This window comes from Typopeltis vanoorti, chromosome 7 (assembly GCF_054136105.1).
Source record: "Typopeltis vanoorti isolate ZY-2024b chromosome 7, IOZ_Tvanoo_1.0, whole genome shotgun sequence".
Taxonomy (NCBI): domain Eukaryota; kingdom Metazoa; phylum Arthropoda; class Arachnida; order Uropygi; family Thelyphonidae; genus Typopeltis; species Typopeltis vanoorti.
The window spans coordinates 138,626,014-138,652,400 of NC_143555.1; the positions used below are offsets into that span (position 1 = coordinate 138,626,014).

Below are 26,387 nucleotides of genomic sequence, written 5' to 3' on the forward strand. Positions count from 1 at the left end.
TCACGATATTCATGCCGTAAGAGACGAATTCTCCCTACCAATCGCTTAAAAACTTCTAGATAAAACTCACCATTGACCATTTGACCAGGCGGTACGAATTTTTTCTGGATAATATCCTTGGAATCGTAGACAAGTCAGCATTGTCTTTACTTTTGACTTCTCCAAGTGACTTTTTTTCGGATACCCCTCTTCTGGTGGTCTCCTCTCAGCACTCTGGCGCTTTGTTTCAGGCTCATACTCAAAGCACCACGTTTCAAAAACGATCGTTTCAAGGAGATTTTAGTTTCAAACCTCTTTGAAACGATCGTTTCAAAGAGGAACACTGCGAGGACCTCATTAAAACCGCTCCTAACAAGCGGTTTTAATGAGGTCTTCGCAGTGTTCAATTTGATACATTTTTTGGTCGTCGATCAATTTGTGGCGAACAAATCGCGAATTCAATTTACGAAGGTCCAAACTCTCAGTTAAAATGTTGTGCACAGTTGATTTTGGAATCCCCAATTCATCTTCAATCAATCTCATGGACGATTCGGGTTTTCTTTGATGAAATCACGCATTCTTTGGATGTTACTGTAACTTTGCACAGTCCAGTTTTTGGACGGCCCGGCTTTTCGTCGTCCTCAAGCATCTGACGACCACTTTGAAATCGCTTAAGCCACTCGTAAACTTAAGTACGGGATAAGCATTCATCACTGTATGCTTTTTGAAGCATTTAATGCGTTTCGGTAAAACTTTTACCAAGTTTAACACAAAAGTCAATCGCAGCTCTCTGTTTGAAACTCATTTTCCGACCGTTCGTCAAAACACACTGCCACTCTTCGCACTATAACTCGGTTCCTAATAAAACAAATGTCATAAACAGTTGACACAACACCAATGAAGGTTGCCGCTTTCGACAACAAAGAGATACAATAGATGGCGCCACTAGTTTCTCCTATTTTCGAAAAGTTCGGTTTCTTTTCGGACAGAGGATGTATATTAGGAAAGAACTTGAACTTGTTAGTATTCAAGAATATGCGAGCATACAGTAATTAATCTCGTGTGGTCTTTTAAACAGAATAGAAAGAAAAAAGGAGACAAAACATACATCTAATGACGTCATGACAGCAAATGCCAGCCTGGTTGGCCGAGTGGTTAGCGTATCCCCTCTCAAACCAAGAAGTTGCGAATTCGAATTCCGCTATGGACATGGATGTTTGCGATTGTCTTTAGATGGGAGATTACTTTCTTCTCCGGGTATGAGACCACACCCTAAGAGGAAATGCAGTAAGTGTCTTAGAAGAGAAATATAAGATCTGATAATATTGGAGTCCTAGAAAATCAGAAGAAAACTGCTGATAGGAAATTAATAATAAAATAAACTTTTCATTTGGCAGTCATAGTATTCCATACAACCCTAAGGGTACGTATCAGAGGGTAAATACAAAAATTTGATGATGATATGAAGAAAATAACCCATAATGAATTTAATTAGTTCAAAAGAGTTGTTTGGACGTAAGGTGGATTCTAATGCAAAACGCATGTAATAATAGCACCTGTCTTGGCATAGCTGCTTCTGCATAAGATTTTCTGCTTGTTGTGGAGGTCGTGGCTTGTATGGTAGTTCTATGTTCTTGTAAAGGTTTACTGATATGGAGTTGAGTCATTTGGTTCTGTGGGAATGCCGTACAGCCTCTGTAGTTTGCGGGATGTGGGCCTCCGCAGTTTACACACTTTGCTGGTTGTGTGTGGTTTTTTGGCATTCAATCGCCACCAGATTTAACGCATCGATAACCTGCTTTGCAACAGCGTTGTGCATAGCCAAATTTTTGGCAGCGATGGCATTTCGTCGTTACTGACGTGTGTTTTAATCATTCAGTGTTCATGACTAAATCGCAGATAGTTTGGAGATCGTAGATGTGTGTCTCGTCTTTGCTGATGTCTACCAGTACTAGGGGGCATGGTGCTTTGTCCGCTCTGTGCATGCCGCTGACTTGAACAGGTCTCAAACCTCTGTTTTGGAGGTCTGAGGTCTGATGCGATTTCATCTGTTGTAATTGATTCTGTTACCCCTCTGAGCACAACTTTAAGGTTCTCACTATTGAGTGCAAATGTGTAGGGTAGGTTGCTGTTATCCGGTAATTTGGTTAGTTTTCTGTAATCGGTGGAAGTTTTTGATTGGATGCGAATTCCTTCTTCTCTGTTGGTGACTTTCGTAAATGATATTTCTAATGTTCGGAATGAGATGACAATTGATGTCCAATGATTTTTTTCTTTTAGGATGACGGGGGTATTCTTTCTTTTGAGTTTGTATTATCATCAGTCTCCATTTACACTGGTTTGGGTGTGTCTCCAGTACCGGAGATTTCACTTTTTTTATTTTTAACTATTTGGAATTCCTCCTGTGTGTGAGCTGTGTCCAATTTAAGGTTTACATTAGTTTGGAATTTTGCTGTATCCTCAGGATTTGTGACTGGTCTGAGCCATGTTGTCTGTTGTTTAATGCTGTTACGTACTCGTGGTTTTGGTCTTCCAGACTGTCTTCTTTGACGATTGTGGGGGGGGGGGGGAATGTTTCATAGAGCTTTATTTTATTATTAAATACTTCCCCTAATCTGATGAACTCCCAATATACACCTTCGAATTTCGTTTAATCTATGTTTTTCCATGTCTATCAGTGTTGCTATTTGTTAGGATTAAGAAGTTTTCCATACCTGCATTTATAATACGATTCACAATTTCATCATGCAAGAACTATCACCATAACTGCTAACTCATATATATCACTCATCATTACAATGACCGCCATCATAATCCTCAAAAATTCTTTTTTCAAATGATCACTCACCATTGAAAATATTTACTTACAACAGTTTACAACATTACTGACCTAAGGGGATGAAGCAAATGCTTTTCATATCCCCCGCTATCTTGAGAGAAACTGTGAGTGGAGAAAACTATATGAGCTAATTGCTCATATAGTTTTCTCCACTCACAGTTCACTCGCCCTCAGTGGGCTTGGAGATTAGTTCTCGGTATTGTAGTTTACGATGCCTTTTGGTCTTTTATGTTTGAAATAATCCATTGCGTCATAATCTGCAGCCAGTTGGATCAGTTTGTTAGGGTGCCCAGATGCTTTTGAGAAGAATTTGGTTGCTATAGTCTGCATGAAAGTGTAAATATACGGGACATTTGTGTCACGATGAAGTTTAACAGTTCGTACGAACCATGGGGCGTTCAGGATCATTCTGAGACATTTGTTTTGCACACGTTGTAACTTCAGAATATTAGTATTAGCGGTATGACTCCAGGCCGGAGAAGCGTAGGTGAGTATTGGACGAACCATCAGTTTATATATGAGTAGTTTGATTCTGGTGCTCAGCTTGCTGTTTCTGTTAATTAGCGGGTAGAGCTGGGCTATGGTTTTTGATGTATTTGCAGAGAGTCTTCATATGGGAGCTGAAAGTCAGTTTTCTGTCCAATAGTACTCCAAGATACTTGATCTCAGTTAGCCATGGGATTTTTGTGTTGAATGGGAGGATATCTTCAGTAGGAAGCATTGATCTTCTAGAAAATAGCATGGCTACGCACTTCTGAGGATTTACTTGGAGTCGCCATTTGGCGAAATATTGTTCGATTAGCAATAGGTTTTCTTGCAATTTCTTGATGGCTAGGTGCGGCCTTAAAGATCTGGCCAATATTGCTGTATCATCCGCCTATAGGACTTTGATTGATGACAGCGGGTTGTGAGGGATATCACACAAGTATATGGAAAATAGAATCGGTGCTAGTAAAGATCCTTGTGGAACTCCAGCCAAGATGCATTTTTGTGACGAAACTGCCCCACACATCCTGACTTGCATGCGCCTATCGTAGAGGTATGCCTTTATAAGACGAATGATTCTGATTAGTACACCAGATGATATCAGTTTGTATAGCAAACCATAATGCCAAACCTTATCGAATGCACTGACTTTGTCAAGGAAAACAGCTCCAGTGCATTGACATTGACGCCAGTTAAAACCCGTGGTGATATATTCCACTAATCTGTATATTTTCTGCGTGGTGCTATGAAATTGGCGGAACCTAAACTGCTCCTTAGGAAGAATATTTAGCTGGTGTACTGATTATTGGAGTCTGGGTGAGAATAACCTTCTCGGCAATTTTGCCCAGGTTTGAGATGAGGCTGATTGGTCTGTAACTTTGAGGCAATCGAGAGTATTTTCCAGGTTTATGGATTGGCATTATGTCAGTCAGTTTCCAGTAGGAAAAGAAATATTTGTAGTGAAGGATGGAGTTAATTCTATTTGTCAGATGCACAATAGCTCTGCGAGGTACGAGCGTTAACACCTTGTTGGAGATACGTCAGGTTCGGGGGTCTTTTTGTTCTTGAACTTCTTGATTATATCATATATTTCAGCAGGTGACGTGGGTACAGTTTGAGTGGAATATGTGACAGCAGATTTGAGTGAACATCTGACGTGTCGGTGGATCTTATATATATGATTGAAATCGAGATGACCGTATGAAGGTTTACATTGCTTTTCTAAATGTTTTGCAATTGCTTCAGCTTTATCTACATCGGTATGAATGAGGCCTGAATATTTGAAGGGGGGGGGGAAGGTTTATTTCTGTTTTAATCTTTATGATAAGATTCCAAATGGAGCGGTTATCAGGAGAGATGGAGGTCAATTTTTCTTCCCAAAGTTGACTTCAATGGGCTATGAGGGCATCTCTCACTGCGGAGTTGAGTCTGTTCAACATCCACCTGTTTTGTGGCGCCCTGGTGTTATGGTATATTTTTCTTGCTTTGTTTTTCTCCCTGATGAGATTCATAATATCTTCTGGTAAGTGGTTGGATCTGCGGGTAGTTATGGAGATAGTAACTGCTGCACAGGCTGCATTAATCTGTTCAGTTAGATCTTTTATGGCTGTTTCAATTTCCTCTTTGGATTTTATGATGGGTACAGGACCGATATATTTCGGGAGTACCTTGGACAGCCTTTCCCAAGGAATGAACGAGTGAGAGAGGGGGGGACTGTTTTTCTTGGTTTCCCAACTTTAACAGTATTGAATTGTGGTCGGATGATAGATCATTAATTGTCATTAAACTGTATCGGAGTCTGATATGCTGTAGTATGGCTATGTCCAAGATATCAGCCCGACCATAAGTATTGTGATGGGTGGGTTCGGCTGGACCTACCACAAGCAGGTTTTGTTGAATCTAGCATAGTTTTCTAGTATGTGTCCGTTTTTGTTGGTGGAACGGCTATTCCAGACTGGATGTTTGACGTTTAAGTCTCCGGCCATGATGACAGGCTCTCTGGTATCCAATATGGCGTTCAAATCTGAGGACAGTAATATTTTTTGTGGAGGATTATATGCTGAGAAGATTTTTAGTTTGCCAGCCGAACGCGTGAGAATCTCAATGCCGGTGACCTCGATGTTAGTGGTAGGAGGGATGTTTATAGAATGATGAGCGATGTAATTCTTAATGAAAATGGCAGTGCCGCCTCCTCTGTGGGATAGTCTGTCTGTTCTGTACAGTTGATATCCCCTAATTTTGGGGTAGTCTGAAGGTCTTAGATACGTTTCGCTTAGTAAAAGAACATCCGAGTGATGTCTTTGGGTGAAGTCCTGGAGTTCTAAGATCTTACTCCTCAGGCCGTTCGAATTTCATGCGATGATCTCTAGTGAGTCTGGTTTTAATTTATATCTCTTCATGAGTGAGCGCTGTGATGATGGCTTGCGTATCCTATAGAAATCTATTAGTAGAGCATGCTGAGGGGTTGGATCTGCTAAAATCTAACATCATATTTGCCAGAGAAGAGGTAATGATAGCTGTCAGGATTTGTATGTGGTTTTGAATGATCCAGGAATGTCTGGGACGAGCTACATCAGCATATGTCCTTGTCTGTTGATGCTGAGTTGTTCTTTTGAGGACCTCTGACTTCGGCAGATGGGCTTCTGAACCTTTATGTTGATCTTTGAGAGGTTGTGAATCAGTAATCTGACATAGATCTTTCTGTCAGATGATCTATGTCAGAGATTACTGAGGGATGAAGGGTATGTTCACGCCTCTGATTTTCTATTTGGCAGTGTGAGGGCTGCCACAGTTGGCACATTTAGCCGGGGTGGATTTTGGCTTAGTGCATGTATTTGTTGGGTGGCTGTCCCCACAGTTAAACATTTAAAATCAGCATTGTACATTTTCTGGGCGTGGCCAAATTTCTGACATCTGTGGCACTGCCCAGTTGAAGCCATTTCCCTTAATGGTTCTAAAGTGATTTTCAGTCCACAGATGAACGTCAGGTCGTATATGTGTTTATAAGTTTCACTGATTTCTACTAGTACCAGTGGCATTCGGAGTGTTGTCTTTCTTGGTAATTCTGCTGACCTTAATGGTGGTAAGTCCTGCTGGTACAGATCCGCAGCCACTTCTGTGGATACATTTTCAGATACACCTCTGATCACTACTTTGAGTTTTTTTTTTTAACCCAAGTGAAAAGGTGTGGTAGTGAATGCCTCTGGCATTCAATTCACCTGTTTGTCTTCTATAATCCATTACTGTCCTAGATTGAATTTTAATACTATCTGAGACATTCTTTGCATGGCTATATGAGATCTGCAGATTGGACATCGTAGTCCTTAGCGACATCCATCTTTGTTTTTCGCGGAGAATAAAATGGGAGTACCTTTTCTCTAGTGGAGGCAGGAGCGTCCGGAACAGGACTGTCTTCTTCCATTCCATCCTCTTTAGGTGGTCCAGAGGCTGCAATTTTGCGTTTCTTGGAGGCGCGGACCTCCTGGTAAGCACTGTGGTCTGCAAGGGGGGAGGGGATTGTCATCAGCTGTTGTTGCTAGTTCGTTGGTGCTGTCTTGGGAGATGCTGGGGAGAAGTTCTGAGAGTTGAGGGTCAACTGTATCAACTTCTTTTATCTGATGAATTACAACTTTTCCTGGCCATTTGGTGTGCAGTAAATTGCCTACATGTTTAAAAATTGCCAAAAGTTCTTCAAAATTAAGTTCATCGTATTGCGTATCCATGGTTAGGCCTGGACATGCCTTGTCCTTGCCACAATAATATATAGACAGTTGCATATAAAGAGTATGAAAACAACAATGGCGATTTTAGCGGCGGTAGGCCTAGCGAATCGCCCTAGTTGTAAATGCAATTGCTTACCTGGGTAGCTATTCTTCAGAAATATATACAGCAGCTTCGAATTCTTGAAAAAAATTCTAAACAACTACGCGGTAGACCTCTGGCTCAATATCCTAATTTACAACACCATGCCGTATTTTCTTTTTTTTACCAAACTCCTCACAATTCTATACCCATGAAATTTACATTATCCTTTATCCTCTTCCCATTGAAAATATTTGAACTTTGAACTTAACTGGTTGATGAACTGAGTCCTTGACTCTTTATCCCTTCATCTGGATTTCAGTTTGTGGGTGATGGGATTATTGTGGGTAATTTACCCCCTCATTGTGAGCATTGAGGCTGTATCAGCTTTTTCTTGCGATGGAGGATTTCGATCTTTTATGTTTCAAACGATCTGAGGGTTTGTAGTCCGTGCCTGTCGAATAAGCTGATTTGGGTGATTATCTGTGATTGTGAAGAATTTCTCTGCAATGCCTATCATGTAGGTCTTGATATCTGGAAGATCGGCTTCTTGGTGTAACTGGCTGTTTCTCATGAATCACGGGGCATTAAACGCCACTCTTAGACATTTATTCTGGATTGTCTGTAGTCTGTTGATGTTGCTTTTAGCTGAGTGATCCCAGGTTGGAGAGGCATAAGTTAGTTGTGGTCTGATCATTGATTTGTAGAGGAGAATTTTGTTGCTTATGCTTAAGAAGCTGTTCCTATTCAAAACTGGATATATCTCTGCTATGGTCTGACTTGCTTTAGTGGCAACACTATCTATATGTGACTTGAAGTTTAGACATCTATCAAGATGAACTCCCAGATATTTAGTAGAATTGTACAAAGGGATGATTTTACCAAACATTTGTATGCTTGTATTTGGTTCTGCTTTACGTCTGGTGAAAAGTACTGTAGAGCTTTTTCTTGGGTTGATTGCGATACACCATTTGATGTACCAATCCTCCAATTCATTGACTGCTCTCTGCAGCCTGATTGTGGCCAGATGTGGACGGAGGGATCTGACTATAATGATTGTGTCGTCAGCATACAGAGCAGTGATAGCTGGAGATAGTTTGGGGAGATCTGCCATGTATATGGAGAAGAGTAGGGGAGACAGCAGACAGCCTTGAGGGATTCCGGCCGTGATTCTCCTCTCTGTGGATCTGATACCGTTGAGTTTTATTTTAAATTTTCTGTTATTTAGATATGATTTGATAAGTAGAACTAGTGGTAATGGAATACCAACTTCGTGTAGCTTACAAATTAGTCCTTGATGCCACACTCTATCAAATGCCTGAGTGATGTCCAGGAAAACTGCTCCAGAGTGTTGGTGCCATTCATACTCTTGGGTTATATAATCGGCAACACTGTAAATTTGGAGTGTTGTGGAGTGATATTTCCTAAAGCCGAATTGTTCATCTTGAATTATATGGTTGATATCTGTTGCCTCTTGAACCGGTATGAGAATTGCACGTTCGGCTATCTTACCTATGCATGAAAGAAGGCTGATTGGTCCGTAATTTTCAGGAAACTGTTTATTTTTTTCCAGGTTTGGGAATTAGGAAAACGTCAGGAAGTTTCCATCGCTCTGGGAAATAATTTAGCCGAAGGATGGCATTAATGATGGCTACCAGATGCATAACTCCCTTTGCGGGAAGTAGCTTGAGCACTTGGTTTGTTATTCCATCTGGATCCGGAGCCTTTTGTTATTTAGTTTTCTTAAGATCTCATATATTTCTGTTGGTGACATAGGTTTGTTATTGGATTGGAGTGAGGCGTTTTGAATTATTTTACACACTTGGGTGTGGATTTTTCTTATGAAGTTTATATCTGAATTGATATAATTGGGGCTGCATTGTTTTTCTAGGCTGTCAGCAAATGCTTCAGCTTTTTCCTCGTCGTTGTAGACAACACTATATTCACCTTGGATTGGAGGAAGTATAAAACGCTTTGAACGGAGTGATTTCATCATTTTCCATATTGATTGATCCTCTGTGTTTAATTGGAGAATTTTGTTATTCCAGAGTTTGTTACGGTGATCCTTTAGCATACCTAACCTGGTTTGTTGCTCTATTAACCTTGTTTATCCGCTGGGTCAATTGTTCTCTGATATTGTCTTCTTAATCTGTTTTTCCTCTTGGATAAGACGTTTTATATCCTCTGGGAGTTTATTTGATGGTGCACATTTGGTTATATTTGTTACCTATGTTATTGCTGTCAGTACTTATTTTTCAAGAGTTTTCACTGCTTTTTCTATATCTTCAGTGGATGTTATATGCGGTATTCCCTCAGCCTTCCAGATTTTTCTGGAAGGCTGAGGGAAGTAGTTTCCAATTTATAAATGTGGTGGTGTTTTCGGTTAAATCTTGTATGGTGCCAAGTTGTAATATGATGAGGTTATGATCAGAACTTAAGTCGTTGATTGCTTGTATTTGATAGCTGTGCGCTATGTTTTTAATATAGCTATATATAGTACATCAGGACATCCGGTTGCTCCGTAATGTGTGGGTTCAGTGGGTCCTATCACTATTATATTTCGTGAAGTGGTATACGAGTTGAGTATTCTTCCATTAATATTTCAGGTTCTGCTATTCCAGACTGAATGTTTGGCATTAAAATCTCTAGCTATAATCACTGCTCTGCCTGTATTTAGTATCACATCTAAGTCAGATTCAAGGAGTTTTTTTTATTTGAGGGGGTTGTAGGATGCATATATCCTGATGCTGTTTGTGTTTTCCATATGTATTTCTATTCCCGTGGGTTCCATGTGTTCTGTTTGGGGTTCGGCTATTGAATTTTTATGTTTCATTTCACAAAGATGGCGGGGCCTCCACCTCTGGCATAGCATCTGTCTGTACGGCAAGTGCTATAACTGTTAATTCTGATCTTGTCACTTGGACGAAGATGCGTCTCATTTATGAGGATGATGTCTGGTTGGGTTTCTGCTGCAAACTCCTGCAGCTCCTGTAATTTGGTAGATAAACCGTTAGCATTCCATGAAACAATTTGTAGCGATTTGTTTTCTTTTAGCCTTATCCATTAATGATTTCCACAAGGAGTGACTGTGTGTGCCTTAAGATGATATCCTTCTCTTCTTGAGTTGGGTTAGTTTGTCGGTGTTCAGCAAGCATTTCAACATGTGACTTGTTATGTTCAGTAGGATAGGTTTGTTGGTTTGGAGTGACTGATTTGGTTTTGGGTCTTTTTGGAAGGTTGATCTTGTAACTTCAGCATACGATCTTCCATCCGTTGTGGAGACTATGGTTTGATGCGAGTACGTGTGTTCTTGCATATATTTACTAGTTTTGAGTTGTGTCTTTTGGTTTTGGGGAAATGCTATACAGCCCCTATAGTTTATTTGCAGGGTGTGGGTCTCCACAATTTGCACACTTTGCTGGTTGTGTGCGGGGTTTTTGGCATTCATTTGTTGCGTGTTTGCTATCACATTTCACGCAACGAAATTCAGCCTTCCCACATCGTTGTGCATGCCCAATCTTCTGGCATCTATGGCACTGGGTTGTAGTTGATTTATGTTTCAATGACTCAACTTTTAACTAGATCACAGATGGTTTGGAGATTGTATATATGTTTTTAGTCTTTACTTATTTCCACTAGAATTAGTGGATAGGGTGTTTTATCAGCTCTCCGCATTCGGTTGACTTTAATTGGGCTAAATCCCTTAAGTTGGAAGTTTGCTTTGATTTCTTCTATCTGTATTGTTTCTGTTACTCCTCTTAATACCACTTTTAGATTCTCCTCTGCCCAGTTGAAGCCCTTTCCCTTAATGGTTCTAAAGTGATTTTCAGTCCACAGATGGACGTCAGGTTGTATATGTGTTTATAAGTTTGACTGATCTCTACTAGTACCAGTGGCATCGGAGTCTTGTCTGTTTTGGTAATTCTGTAGTCTGACGAGGTTTTTGGTTGTATACGTATCCCTTCTTCTGTATTTGTAGCTTTCGTGAAGGTGATATCTGCAGATTTCAGTGCGGATGCAACGGACGTCCAGTGCTCCTTGGCCCTTAGGATGACTGGGGGTACCCTTTCTTTAAGTTCATTATCTGGTTCTATCTCCGCTGTTTTGGGTGTATCTGCAGTAGAGGAGATTTTCTTTTTCTTTTTGACTATTTGGAATTCTGTGTTGGTTTCCAAAAACTGCTGAGTGCCATCTAAGGATGCAGCATCCTCTAGATTTGTGGAGTATCCTAATTCTGGTTTAGTCAACATACTTCCTTCATTTAAATCATCCATCCTATCCTCTGTGACTGCTGTAGGGGGGAATGTATCTAACAGCTTTACTTTCCCTGGCCAGTTGTCGCTCAATAGTTTTCCTTATCTTAGAAATTCTCTGTATACTTCTTCGAATATGCTTTCATTTAGAGGCTTTGTCATGTTTGAAAGGAGTCAACAATCTTGTAAGAATAAAGTTTGAGAAGTGGGTCCTAGAGCCCAATATAAATATTGCGTAGATCAAATCGATCTACCAGCATATATCCCGTAGATCAAATCGACCTACCAGCATAGGAAGCAAAACTCTACACTTAAAAGTTTTCTAAATAATACTACTTACCAAAAACTTTACATAATACTCCTGTTACTTGATTGCGAATAGAATTCTCTCACTATTTTATGGATAAGCATAAGATGATTAAAATGCAGATTTTAATCATCTTATGAAAATCATCTATTGAAAGCAGCCAATTGAAAAAACTTTCCACTGAAAATATTAAGTTCTTAAAAGAACTGGGCGATGGACTGAGCCCTTGACCCTTTACCCCGTCATCTGAATGAAGAGAATCTGTGTGGATGGAGTGTTATCGAGCTAAAAGCTCCAGTCATGGCTGTGTAACGGGCAATAGCCGAGCCTCAGTTAAAATTTCATTGGCTACAGCATTGCCATTCGTTACCCTGGCATTGAAAATATTTTAACAATTGACATTTATGTCTTTAGGAGTGAAGCAAGATGCTTTTCATATTCCCAGATATCTGTTGCGGTTACAGTGAGGGTAAAATTTATGAGCAGTTTGCTCGCCCTGAATGGGCATGGAGATTATGCATCGCTAAAGGAAGCTAATATAGCTTTTGGTCTTCTATATTTGAATATGTCAGTTGCCTCGTATGCTGCAGCTTGCTGAACCAAATCGTTGGGGTGTGTGGACGTCTTTAGGAAAAACTTGGATGCTAAGGATTGTAGAAAAGAGAAAATATAAGGAATATTTGTATCTCTATGAAGTTGATTGTTTCTAACATACCACGGGTATGTTGGTATAGTTGCAATTTGATTCTGTTGCTGAGCTTGCTATTTCTATTAACCACCTTACCGGCCGTTATGGATCAAATACGCATCCGCATACGCTTCGTATCCATCATATATTTCATTGTTATAACAATGGTATTACAATTTTAATAAGCACTTCGCATCCATGATAAAGTGAACGTCTATAGACGTCTTGGCCGGTAGCGTGGTTAATTAGCGGATAGACCTGAGCTATGGCTTTAGATGCCTTTGTGCACATAGACTTGATGTGTTGGTTGAAAGATAGCTTTTTGTCGAGAATTACACCCAGGTAATTTGTTTCTGTCTGCCAGGGAGTTTTAGTATTGAACAGTAACACATCTCCTGCAGGAGACATTGGCCTTTTTGAGAAAAGAACGGCTGAGCTTTTCTGGGGGTTGACTTCCAATCTCCACTTAGAGAACAATCCTCCAGCTTTAGAATGTTTTCTTGAAGCTTTCTGGTAATGAAATGGGGTCTGAGAGATCTGGTTAGTTGCCGTATCGTCCGCATACAGGGCCAAAATGGAAGTCATCGGATTGTGCGGGATGTCTGACATGTATATAGAGAACAGCAATGGAGCCAGTAGAGATCCCTGCGGCACTCCAGCAAAGATGTGGCGCTGTGACGATGTAGAACCGTTGATTTTTACTTGCATTGATCTATTCTGAAGATATGAATGGATTAAGTACACATTTTTAGTGAGGTACAGGCTGACATAAGTTTGTGCAGGAGTCCAAAATGTCAGATTTTGTCAAATGCTTTGGATAAGTCTAGGAAAACAGCTCCTGTGCACTGGCGCCAGTTGTAGCTGGTGGTGATGTATTCGACAATTCTGTGGATTTGCTGGGTAGTACTATGGTGTTGCCTGAAACCAAACTGTTCTTTAGGGAGGATGTTTAGGTCATTTACTGAGGTTTGGAGTCATGAGAGGATGATCTTCTCTGCAACCTTACCCAGATTGGAGATGAGACCGATTGGACGATAATTTTGCGGTAGGTGTGGGTCTTTTCCTGGCTTATGTATAGAAATTACGTCAGCCAGTTTCCAAGTGGAAGGAAAATAGTGAAATCTTAAAATTGCATTTATTATACTGGTGAGGTGCACTACTGCTTTTCGGGGCAGAAGTTTGATCACCCGATTAATAATGCCGTCTGGCCCAGGAGCTTTTTTGTTCTTTAGTTTTTTAATGTCATATATCTCAGCAGGTGATGTTGGTGCAATATGGTCAGTGCTGGAGATAGGAAGTTTGAGTGAGTGTCTGACCTTGCTGTGAATTTTATATATGTGGTCAAAGTCAAGGTTTCCATACGAAGGCCTGCATTGCTCCTCTAAATTGTATGCTATAACTTCTGCTTTGTCTACATCTGCGTGAGCCTGGTCAGAAAATTCTGTATTCCCTGGTCAGGGAATATTGGGGGAAGGGATCTGTCTTTGTTTTTGATATTTTTCAGTAGTCCCCAGATGGAGTAATCAGTAGGTGAAATGGAGGATAACTTTTCATCCCATACTTGGTCTCTATGAGCTTTGAGTGCATCTCTTACTGCCCCATTTAATCTGTTTAGATGTGTTTTATCTTGTGGTGCACACGTGTTATGGAATCTTTTCCTAGCTCTGTTTTTGTCTCTGATCAAGTTCATGATGTCATCAGGCAAACGAACTGGCTTGCGGACAGATTTGTAGGAGGAAGCTACCTTTATAGCAGAATTAATTTGTTGTGTGAGATTTTTAACTGCAGTTTCTACTTCTTTTGTGCGTATGTGAGGAGCAGGTCCAATATAATCCTTCAGTGCTGTTGACAGTCTTTCCCATGCTATATAGGAGTGAGAAGGAGGAGACAGGTATTCTTGTTTTCTCAGCTGTAGAAGAATTGGGTTATGATCGGATGATAGTTCATCCATAGATATGATGCTGTATTGAAGTTTGATATCCTGCAGGATAGCTATATATCCAGGATGTCAGTAATGCCAAACGTACTGAGATGAGTTGGTTCGATGGAGCCTGCCACAACAGCATTGCTTGATCTTAAGTAATTGGAAAGGATGCAACTATTCTTGTTGGTGGCGGAGTAATTCCATGCCGGGTGCTTGGAGTTCAGATCCCTGGCTATAATGGTCGGCTCTCTGACGTATAAGATGGCATTTAGGTCAGAGTGAAGTAGAGATTTTTGGGGAGGGTTGTAAGCTGAGTAGATTTTCAGTTTGCCAGTGGAGCTGGTGGCTACTTCCACGCCTGTGATCTCAAGGTTAGTTGTTGAAGGGTTGCTCACAGAGTGGTGCTTAATGTAGTTTTTAATGAAGATGGCAGTGCCGCTGCCTCTGTAGAGTAATCTGTCATTTCTGTATAGGCGATAGCCCCTTATTTTAGGATTGTCTGGGAGTCTTAAATGAGTTTCACCGATTAATATAACATCTGGTTGATATCTATATGTGAAATCTCGGAGGATTTCACATATAGAATTTTGTTTTTGAGGCCATTTGCATTCCAAGCAACTATCTGAAGAGATGCTGGAGTGAGTTTGTTACTGTTCATTTATGAGAGCTGTGAGGATGACCTGAGTTTCACGAAGAAATCTTTTAGTGGAGGTTTCAGTAGGGTTTGATAGGCTGAAATTTTGTAGTATGTTTGCTAGTGAGGCCGTAATAACAGCTGTTAGGTTTTTAGGTGCTGTTGGTTGATTTTGTTCTGGAGTTGGTCTAATTGTACGGGTCACATCGGCATAACTTCTTGTTTGCTTTTGGGTGTCTCTATTATTGGAGGTCTCCGACTGTGGCCGCTGAGTCTCCGGTTTTGATGCCTGGGCCTTTGGTGTTCTTGTACTGTAGGAGGAGGGCTGATTGACTGAAGGGCTGAAGCAAAATGCTTTTCATATTCCCCGCTATCTGTCGTGGATTACAGTGAGGGCAAAATTTACGAGCAGTTTGCTCGCCCTGAATGGGCATGGAGATTATGTATCGCTATAGGAGGCTAATATAGTTTTTGGTCTTCTATATTTGAATATGTCCGTTGGCTCGTATGCTGCAGCTTGTTGAACCAAATCGTTGGGATGTGTGGACGTCTGTAGAAAAAATTTGGAAGTTAAGGATTGTAGATAAGAGAGAATATAGGGAATATTTGTGTCTCTGTGGAGTTGGCTGTTTCTAACATACCACGGGGAGTTCAAAATCATTCTCAAGCACTTGTTCTGCACTCGCTGTATCTTAATAATGTTAGTATTAGAGGTGTGGCTCCAGGCTGGAGAGGCATAGGTGATTATAGGACGAATCGTCATCTGGTATAGCTGCAATTTGATTCTGTTGTTGAGTTTGCTATTTCTATTAATTAGCGGGTAGATCTGAGCTATGGCTTTAGATGCTTTTGCACATGCAGACTTGATATGTTGGTTGAAAGATAGCTTTTTGTCGAGAATCACACCCAGGTAATTTGTTTCTTTCTGCCAGGGAATTTTAGTATTGAATAGTAACACATCTCCTGCAGGAGACATTGGCCTTTTTGAGAAAAGAACCGCTGAGCTTTTCAGGGGGTTGACTTCCAATCTCCACTTGGAGAACCAACCCTCCAGCTGTAGAAGATTTTCTTGAAGCTTTCTGGTAACGAAGTGGGGTCTGAGAGATCTGGACAGTATTGCCGTATCGTCCGCATACAGGGCTAAAATGGAAGTTATCGGATTGTGTGGGATGTCTGACATGTATACAGAAAACAGCAATGGAGCCAGTAAAGATCCCTGCGGCACTCCAGCAAAGATATGGCGCTGGGACGATGTAGAACCGTTAACTTTAACTTGCATTGATCTATTCTGAAGATATGAACGGATTAGATGAACCATTTTTAGTGAGGTACCGGCTGAGATAAGTTTGTGCAGGAGTCCAAAATGCCAGATTTTGTCAAATGCTTTAGATAGGCCTAGGAATACAGCTCCTGTGCACTGGCGCCAGTTGTAGCTGGTGGTGATATATTCCACAATTCTGTGGATTTGCTGGGTAGTACTATGGTGTTGTCGAAAACCAAACTGTTCTTTAGGGAGGATGTTTAGGTCATTTACTGAGGTTTGGAGTCGTGAGAGGATGACCTTCTCTGCAACCTTACCCAGATTGGAGATGAGACTGATGGGACGAAAATTCTGCGGTAAGTGTGGATCTTTGCCTGGCTTATGTATAGGAATCACATCAGCCATTTTCCAGGTGGATGGAAAATAGTGAAGTCTTAAGATTGCATTTATTATACTGGTCAGATGCACTATAGCTTTTCGAGGCAGTTCTGAGTGATGTCCATCTCTGCTTTTCCCATAGGATAATCGGTGGCACCTTTTCATTGGGGGAAACAGAGGGATCTGAAGTGGGAACATCCTCGTCCATACCAACAACATTTGTTGACTCAGCAGCAAGAATTTTTCTCTTCTTACGTGCGTGGGTTTCTTCTTGATCAGAAGGATTAGAGGTAGAGACAACTATATTGAGTTTTTCCTCCATTTGAGGGGAGTCTTCATTTTCCTCAATCGACTTCAGGTGAGGAATACAAATTTAAGTAGCCGGGCCAATCCCGTTCAAACTTTTTGAGGAGCTTTTTAATAAAACTGAGTGCTAGCTTTTTATCGAGTGACTCCATAATAGTGTCGGGGTCAATCTTGCTGGTAGGCCATGTCAGCTTGAACTTCTTTTGGAGTTTATCAATGAGTTCAAGAGCTGGCTCTTTATCGAGCAAATCAGTGAATACGTCTAGGTCAGGTACGCTCATATCGGTTTAACTGCGTATGTGCGTTAATAAAATATCCCGCAGGTCTGAAGACCTGCCAGCAGAAATTTTTGTAAAATATCCCACATCCGCAAAGGACTGCCAGCAATATCAAGCATAGGCTTGTCAACCAGTAATAAGATGTTAAAATACAACAACAATGGCGATACTAATGGTAGTAGGCCTAGCGTATCGCCTTTGTGAAGTCAGTTGACTTACCTGGATAAACCAGTATGGAAAATAGAATGCCTGTTTATGGCAGCAAGCAAATAACTGATATTACTAATGAATAAGCATAAATCTCTAAAAACTTATCAGTCAAATTCACAATTCACCATCAATAATACACGACACAAAACACTAACACGCGAGCCGCCATCTTAATCCATTCTTTTCAGAAAATCTGAACCTTCAGAAAATCTTGAAAATTAATTGACAATTGACAATTGACATTTATGTCTTTAGGGGTGAAGCAAGATGCTTTTCATATTCCCCGCTATCTGTTGTGGTTGCAGTGAAGGTAAAATTTATGAGCAGAATGCTCGCCCTGATTGGGCATGGAGATTATGCATCACTAAAGGAGGCCAATATAGCTTTTGGTCTTCTGTATTTGAATATGTCCGTTGGATCGTATGCTGTAGCTTGTTGAACCAAATCGTTGGGATGTGTGGACGTCTTTAGGAAAAACTTGGTGGCTAAGGATCGTAGAAAAGAGAAGATATAGGGAATATTTGTGTCTCTGTGGAGTTGAATGTTTCTAACATACCACGGAGCATTCAAAATCATTCTCAGGCACTTGTTCTGCACTCGCTGTATTTTGATGATGTTAGCATTAGAGGTGTGGCTCCAGGCCGGAGAGGCATAGGTGATTATAGGACGAATCGTCAACTGGTATAGCTGCAATTTGATTCTGTTGCTGAGCTTGCTATTTCTATTAATTAGCGGATAGATCTGTGCTATGACTTTAGATGCCTTTGTGCATGCAGACTTGGTGTGTTGATTGAAAGATAGCTTTTTGTCGAGAATTACACCCAGGTAATTTGTTTCTGACTGCCAGGGAATTTTAATATTGAATATTGAATAGTAACAAATCTCCTACAGGAGACATTTTGGCCTTTTTGAGAAAAGAACGGCTGAGCTTTTCTGGGGGTTGACTTCCAATCTCCATTTAGAGCTTGAAAATTAAGTAAATGTTCATTTATTTAACAAGCACAAACATTGTTTATTAAAAATGGTGTATGGAAGAAAAACAGAAAATTAAATGATTTATTTCATCGATTTAAAAATAAATCAAGAATCTGATTTAAAAGTTAAAATTCTAGTTTCATTTTAGTGTTCTTTCAAACTTATTCAAAAAACTAATCCGAAACTAAACAAAGGCCGTTAAGACAGGTGTAAATTTCGCATCTCAACTAATAGTTGCTAAGTTGCTAACATAAAATGCACGTTAGCTTTTGTTTTAAGCTTGCGCTTTGATTAGCCAGTCGGTAATTAATTTATGCATACAGTATTTAAATAATCACATCGCATTAATTTTGTATGAAACAACTAAGAAAAGTTATGGATTTTTGCGGTTCGTTTAGATAATTAGCTTTAATAAGAAACGAAAGAAAGCAAACATTTTTAAAAAATGAAGGCAACGCGTACAATGGCGATTAATAAAACGTTGAAACTACTTGGATGAACTGTGGTCTCTCAAAAATAAAATATTAGCAAAAATTAAGTTAAGCAAAAATAATAACTGAAAGTTGATTTTTCATTACAATTTCAAATTAGTGATTGCGATGTGGACTAGATTTCCGGAAACTAGACTAATATTTTAAGAGAAATATAATTACTTAAGCTAGCTATATCTGATTATTTGTAATTAGCAAATTCGTTTCAAGTTAATTGCAGAAAACATCCGGGAAATATAAACTATCTTTTGAAGAAAAATATTTTTTCTCTGAAAGCGAAAAAGACAAAATAAAGCTATTAACATGAAGAACTAAAACATTTCTAGTAGTAACTTAACCATAAGAATAAAAATAAACGCTTTCTAGAGTTTAATTGGAACTTAAGAACAAAATGACAAAGTACATTATTATTCTATCAAAGGCTTCTTTAATGTTGTTTAAGGTAATTAATTTTTATAGTCTTTTGTTTAATTCCAAGCTCAAAATATGATGCTTCGTAATTTTTAAAATAAAACTTGATCCATTCATTGCTCTGTTGTACTCTTAGAAGCACCTTCTTAAATAGAAAAATTGTATTCAGTGGTGGATTAGATTTATATTGAATTAATAGCGGTTCAGAGGTAAAGTAGCGCCTGGCTCAAGAGAGAAATTTTAAATGTACTGAATGCTGACGATAGGATACTTGTGATATTGTATTCCAAGAAAAAATGAAGGTTAAATCTATCTTCTAAGAAACACGATCTCGTCTTCTCCAGAGAATGAGCGTCTCTATAGCTCAGTCGCAAGGACGTTGAGACATTTGACCCTCGATTCGAATCCAGGATGTGAGTAAACTTTATAAGGGCGTTTCAACTGAAATTAGTTAGGATTTTTCCTTCCTGAAAAAACGCACCCCAATTAATAGACATAATATACATAATATGCTGAACTTTAAAACCTATCAATCAAATCACATTCAAACCAATCAATTTGTCTAGAACAGAGGTTTCCAAAAAAGTGGGATCATGAGGGGAAGTGTATTGTTGTTGATATGGAACAGTTTTTCTTAACATGTGGACAAATTTTTAAAATCCTTTGCTTGGATGAGGGAGTTTAGTTGTTATGTATTAGCTGTAGAGTTAAAACTCATAGAAATAAAAATGAACCTCAAGATGGCCATAATTAAACTTCCCCTATTCAAAGCCTTATGTAGTTCGATCGAAATGTCACCAAATTTGGTAACTGGAAAGAAAGGAAAAAAAATATCATTTCGCAACTTCAAATGGCAATTTTTTGCTGAAGGTTACGGGAGTTCCTGGAGCACATAGGCTGATTTTGAAGCCCAATTTCGACAATTTCGGGTGTTTACAGTCTCGTTCAGATGAAAATGCGCCTTATCTTCTCACACAATTTTCTAAGGCTAAGATTCGTCGACTTCCTATATGACTAGAAACGTCACAGGAAATGTCAGTCGCTTATCAAAATCATCGTGTAGCAGCTGCTGATCTTGTATGGAGAAAATGTAATCATTTTCCGCAAGTCTTTCCATACTATACCGTGGAATAAAGCGTATCCAATTGTGGCAGCTTCAATTACCCGTGATGGCATTGATTTCCATCCTCAGCCAGGTCGAACTTCCAAAGATCCTGTTTCTTCAAACTTCCATCATCGATTTAACTTGAGTAGTCTTCCTACCAAATTTGGTGACATTCCGATTGTTAGATCGAGCTACACAAGGCTCTGAATAGGGAAGTTTAATAATGGCAATTCTGTATTTCCTTCTAAACACCTCGAATGTATTTTTTAAAATTTAAATTAGCTAAAAATATAACATACAACAAGCCAATTCCTTAGCAATACTTTGAAATTCCTTAGCAATATATTTGAAAGTTTTTATTTAGCTTTGTATTATTAAAAAAATCTATACTCACAGCTAATTTTCATGTAAAATGCATTTATTGAACTTGTTCGGGAATGAGGGCGTGAAATTTATAAAATATTTTAAGGGAAAAGCAAAATATAAAAATATGAGAATCTGATTAATTTATATAGTGTAAGATTTATCACACATACAGGAGAAAAAAAAAAAAGAATGCAACATGATATTACCTGCAAAACTAAACCACATTTATCCCAGATATTAAGAACACTACTTAAAAATTGAAGTTTCTTTCTCCAAACGTTTCCTTAGTTTCCAATTACTTTAAGCTAATGGATAATGTAAACAGCGAATTCTTTATATTCGGGACTCCCATAATTTCATAACCGCTACAAATTAAACACTTGAATTAATCCAAGTTAATTAAAAATGAAACAGATTCTTTTTGCTTCTAAACAGAAATATATTTGAAGGAAACTATTTTTGCATCGTGCCCAAAATCAGACGATAAAACTCTTCTTTTATTGCCTTCAATTAGAATTTACGACGATTACAGAATTGCATTTGAAAATAACAAAAGCAACAACAGATTACGTCTTTCTCTCTTTCGGCCAGACGATGCGCAGAACAAACTAAAGCACTTACCGTGTTTTCCCGAACAGCAATCCTCAATGCAAGCAGATACGCTATCAGCGTTGTACACTTGAAGCACCTCCACTTGTGCGCCATTCCCCATAGATTCTTGTACGTTGATCACCTGACCAAGCAGCTTTGTTGTGTTACAGCTCTTAGCAGCTATCAGTTGAATACAGATTCCCAGGAAGAGGAAGTACGTCACTGAGATGTCCATGACTTAACCTCTAAAAAAAAAAAACAATAAACAGATAAGCAAATAAAACACGTAGATATCTCGTAAATATTTTTTTTTATCTCTATGAGAATTGTCTTTCTGTTTTCGAATGAAACTTTGAAAACGTAAACAATCGCTACATTAAAAAAACTATAGATTACACAAATAAAACTGGTAATAATATAAACATAAATACACACACAAAAAAAAGCATTTATCAAATCATATAATGGCTGCAGTTTACTGTCCTCAAATCAACGAAAATATTTGCAGTAATAAATCTCAACAATGTCTTTTTAGGAATCGAGAATAATTTTAATAATAAATCTGCCATATTTATTAATTGGAAAGTTTTAAAAAAAATCATATTTCTTTAAATGAAAGCTGTTTTAAATGCTGTTCTTTAAATAATTGGCGGGTACGATGGTTCACTGGTTTGTATCAGAACCTATATAAAATGCGTTCTGCAGTCTTGGAATTACAATTTGAAAAAAAATTTTTTTTTAATAATAATAATAATAATAATAATAATAATAATAATAATAATAATAATAATAAATAATAATAATAATAAATTACAATAAATAAATAATAAAATTTGCGTAATAATATTAGAAACAAGGATCAGTACAAGTCAAATTAAAATTAATAAATATTTAATCTAAATACATTAATAACGCAATATAATAAATTACAAAATAATAAATTTTATTTATTCTTTTATAATTTATTATATTTATTATATTAAATTTTATTTATTCTTTTATAATTTATTATATTTCATTTTATTATATAAAATGAAAGAATAAATTTTATTTATTATAAATATTTAATGTAAACCATAATAAATAACTCAAATAGCGAGTTAAAAGTGATCACAACAAGTTATTATTGCTACAAAAACAAATATCAAATGTCATATGATGAAACCAATTAATAATTATTATAATTTGTTTTAACAGGTTTCTCGAAACTTAATGCATTCTGTCTCTCAAATCGTGCTGCCTATAATTCTTCAGAGCATTGTTTTAAATCACTAGAATTGTCAGATAGGAAAACAAGTACCGTATAACATACCGTGAAGTGAAGACAAAAGCGAAAACGCAGGCGATAAATTATTCTGGTCATTCACCGTAACATGAAGTTATTGCTAATCGCGAAATGGAAAACAGAATAACAAAGAGATCATAATGTGAAAATGTCCGAACAGAAGGGAGAGCGAATTGTATAATTGTAATAAATTACATGATATAGAAAAGTGAATTATGGCCAGGAAAGTCTATCGATAAAGGTATTTAGTTACGTATGCTGGTGAGATCCATATTCTGGATAAATTAAAGTCAATAATAAAATTAACAATGATTACAAATTAAACGGAGTTTGTGTCCATTCCAATAAATAAATCTAGTAAATCAAAGATGCAATGTAATACCGTGTTTAGAGCTGATTGGCTGCCTTTTGAACATGCGCAGGTGGATCAGCTTCTTGAGGAGTAGTCATTTCTTTGGGATTATATTATAACTTATGTTGCATAAAAGCAATCAAAAAGGCATTGTTGTCCTGTCTGTTGAAGGCTTAACCTGATTCATTTTTCTCGAAACGTTGTGTTAACACAAATAACTTATGAATTTTTAAAAGTTCTGTTTATTAGACATGAAAGAAAGAAACGGTAAAGTCGACTGTAACGTAAGGAATAATAAAAGAGTATGAAGATACATATGTCAAATAAAGTAAGAAAATCACAAACAGTTATAAAAAATCACATTGACTATAGGGGCAAGAAGATACCTATGAAATAACAGAATCTGGACTCGTGAAAAATGAAGAAAAGAATAGAATACTGCTACTACTACTACTACTACTACTAATAATAATAATAAATTGTAAATCAATAATAATAAAGTGAATAAATAATAATAAACAAAAGGTTTAATCGGCAAAAATGTAGTAGTTTTTTGGCTTACATTTTTCAAAATATAAATACACATTTACTTGTAAGAGATTAATCCGAATAGCAAGAGTATTTAACAATAATTAATAAAACCAAATACTGTATGCATTATATATTATTAACTTCAAGGAAGATCTCATTTAATGAAAGAAAAAAAAATAATTAAAAACATTTATAAGGATTAGAAGCTAACTGATTTCTATCAGAAAATTCAACTACTATCACGAACATTTTGAATGATATTCCTGTAGCGAAAATTATTGAACAAAGCAGCCAATTTTGAAAATGGTTACCAAGTGTTGATAATGAACGAGATTTCTGAGAAATGGTCCTTTATTGGCACGCACCGTGGCATTTATGTTGCACGCCCTAGTGCCTAACTCCAAATGGCAAGAAGAAATAATAGTTTAATTCTAATAATGGCTTCAGCAGGCGGCGCTGCCTGCCTTTATTGCTGGTGGATCACAGTTAGTTCTCTGAGGAGCAATCAACGTTTCTCGGCAACTCGTGCGACAACTGCAAGAATTAACAGAAGGGGCCAAATTTTTGTTGAATCAAGCATCCGAAAAGGAAGAACAAAATAAAAAGTTACCGCTGTAATTGATTTCCCCTCCAAATAAACGAATTAAATGTAAATACACTTCGCTTGTCCACTAAAAGTAATACTGTTAATGGATGCATTCGTACTGGTTTATTGTGTTTTATCACCGAGCTGAAATTTTATTGTTCAAAATCAGAAATAATAAAAAAAATAACGGAAATAAAATAAAAGCATAAACAATTCAAATTACAATCAAAATTAAAAAAATTAAAAGAATATTTTCTTGAAATTCTGATACACCATTATTTTTATTATATAAATTAAATACTTATTTGTATTTGAGAGAACACACTCGAAGTTTTTTTTTTTTTAGCATTAGTAAAAAATAATATATTTTTAATATTAGTATTAGTATTTTAATTTTTTACTAATGGTATTAGTAAAAAATAATAATAATAATATAAACAGGGGCGACTCGTACATAGAAACTGCAGCATCACCAATTTTTCTCGACAGATAAATATATATAAATATAAATATATTTATTAATTTATTTATATTTCCTTGTAATATTTATTTATTAATTTATTTATATTTCATTGTAATATTTATTTATTAATTTATTTATGTTTGCTTGTAATATTTATTTATATTTCCTTGTAATATTTAATTTTATCATCAACAATCCTATACAATTCTTTCACTTTTTATAAAAAATAACAAAAATCCATCTTGTAGCACTTAGGAGGGCGAAGGACGCTAGCAGCACTGTGTTTACCACAGTGTCATATTGCTACGCGCGCATATGCACGTCATAGTAAGATGCGAGCTATTAGCGCAATGCGGCACTGTCCGTCGCGCAGTTCCACTGTTGTTTATATGCAGTTTGTGCCAGTAGTAGAGTGTTCGTAGTGGTTATCGTGTTCACTTCATCTCTTTAAATATTTGGACATTACCATTAAAGACATAAGATTTGTTATAGTTTTTATTTTAGAACATTATTGAGGTTATGATAATGGATTTTATTTTTAAGTATTTTTTAATTATACTAAAAAATCGATAATAAACAATATTTTTTCAAGTTTACTTTTTTTTTTTTAATTTTTACCATAATTTTGATATTTTATCCAAACACGTATACACTGTACTTACAGTGTGCATGAATATTTCGATTCTTCATTCAGCTGTGGAAGTAGCCAGTCCTGCATCATTTCAAGATAGGAGTTTCCCGTAACAGTGTTTTCCTCAAAAAAAAAAAAAAAAAGAAAGGGCATAAACCTTCCTAACAGAAACCGCGCAAAAAATAAGTTTTGATGAATCATTCATGTTGTACAATTTCATGTGGATTCTCAAGTCCCCATATGCGAACATTGTGGCGCGAAACTTTACCGCTTAGATGAAAGGTTTCTTCATCACTAAAAATCAACTTTTGTAGGAAGGTGTCGTCCTCCATGTCCTCTAACAGATTAGCACAAAAATCTGTTCTTTATTTATTTTTTTTTTTGTGACCTACACGAAGAGCTTGCACCAGTTGCAATCTGTATGGCTTCATAAGCAAACGTCATCGTAACGCATGCCAAACAGTCACATGAGGGATGGTAAGTTCTCGGCTAGCATCACGAGTGGACTTGCGCGGGCTTCGCTAAACAGCCTCTTGAATTCGTTGCACATTCACCTCTGATGTGCGTGGTCGTCCAGGACTCTTTCCCTTACATAAACACCCTGTTTCTTGAAACTGTCGATACCAACGACGAATGTTTATGTCCAGTGGTGGATCAATTCCGTAACGTCGTCTAAACTCACGCTGCACCGTAATCACGGACTCAGTCTTGCTAAATTCCAGAACCCAAAATGCCTTCTGTTGACCAGACGCCATCTTCTCATTAACTAAGCGTAGCGGTTATTTGGGCACTAGTAGTGGCATCTAGCGGTCTTCATATCAAATTCTGGGCAAAGGCCGTTCACACGGTACAAGTCGCATTCATTTGTGGTTCGTGGTTGCAGAGATATACAATTTTCAAATCGGGACATTCTGTTTGAAACACCCTGTATTTACATAAAATTATCATTATATTATTATTATTATAAAGGCACCTTCAGGGAGTCAATTCAGGGACTTATCAACAGAGGGCCTAGGAAAGTATAATTCCTTGGTACTTATCACACATCTTAAAACATTAATCAAAGACATTCACAATGTTTCACTGGCAACTTATTCCACTCACTCGCTATACATGCCATGAAAAAAGAAACCCAAACCTCAAATTCATCCTTGATCACCTTTACTCAGCTTCCAAAGAGTCCTTGTATCTATACACTAAAAACGCTCCCCCCTTTCTATAGTACGCCCACAGTTTGTAGATCTCTGCTTGGCGAC

At 37.7% G+C, this 26,387-nt stretch overlaps 1 protein-coding gene across 2 annotated transcripts in view; it reads right to left on the bottom strand.

Annotated features, from left to right (window-relative positions):
• Nucleotides 1-26,387, bottom strand: part of LOC150105117 (uncharacterized) — a 128,142-nt gene that overhangs the window by 2,910 nt on the left and 98,845 nt on the right. For both annotated transcript variants that reach the window (XM_090395501.1, XM_090395502.1), the window contains exon 2: nucleotides 21,314-21,528. In XM_090395501.1, coding sequence (XP_090251627.1) covers nucleotides 21,314-21,518 — 205 coding nt within the window. In that variant the 5' untranslated portion in view covers nucleotides 21,519-21,528. The remainder of the gene's footprint in view (nucleotides 1-21,313; nucleotides 21,529-26,387) is intronic.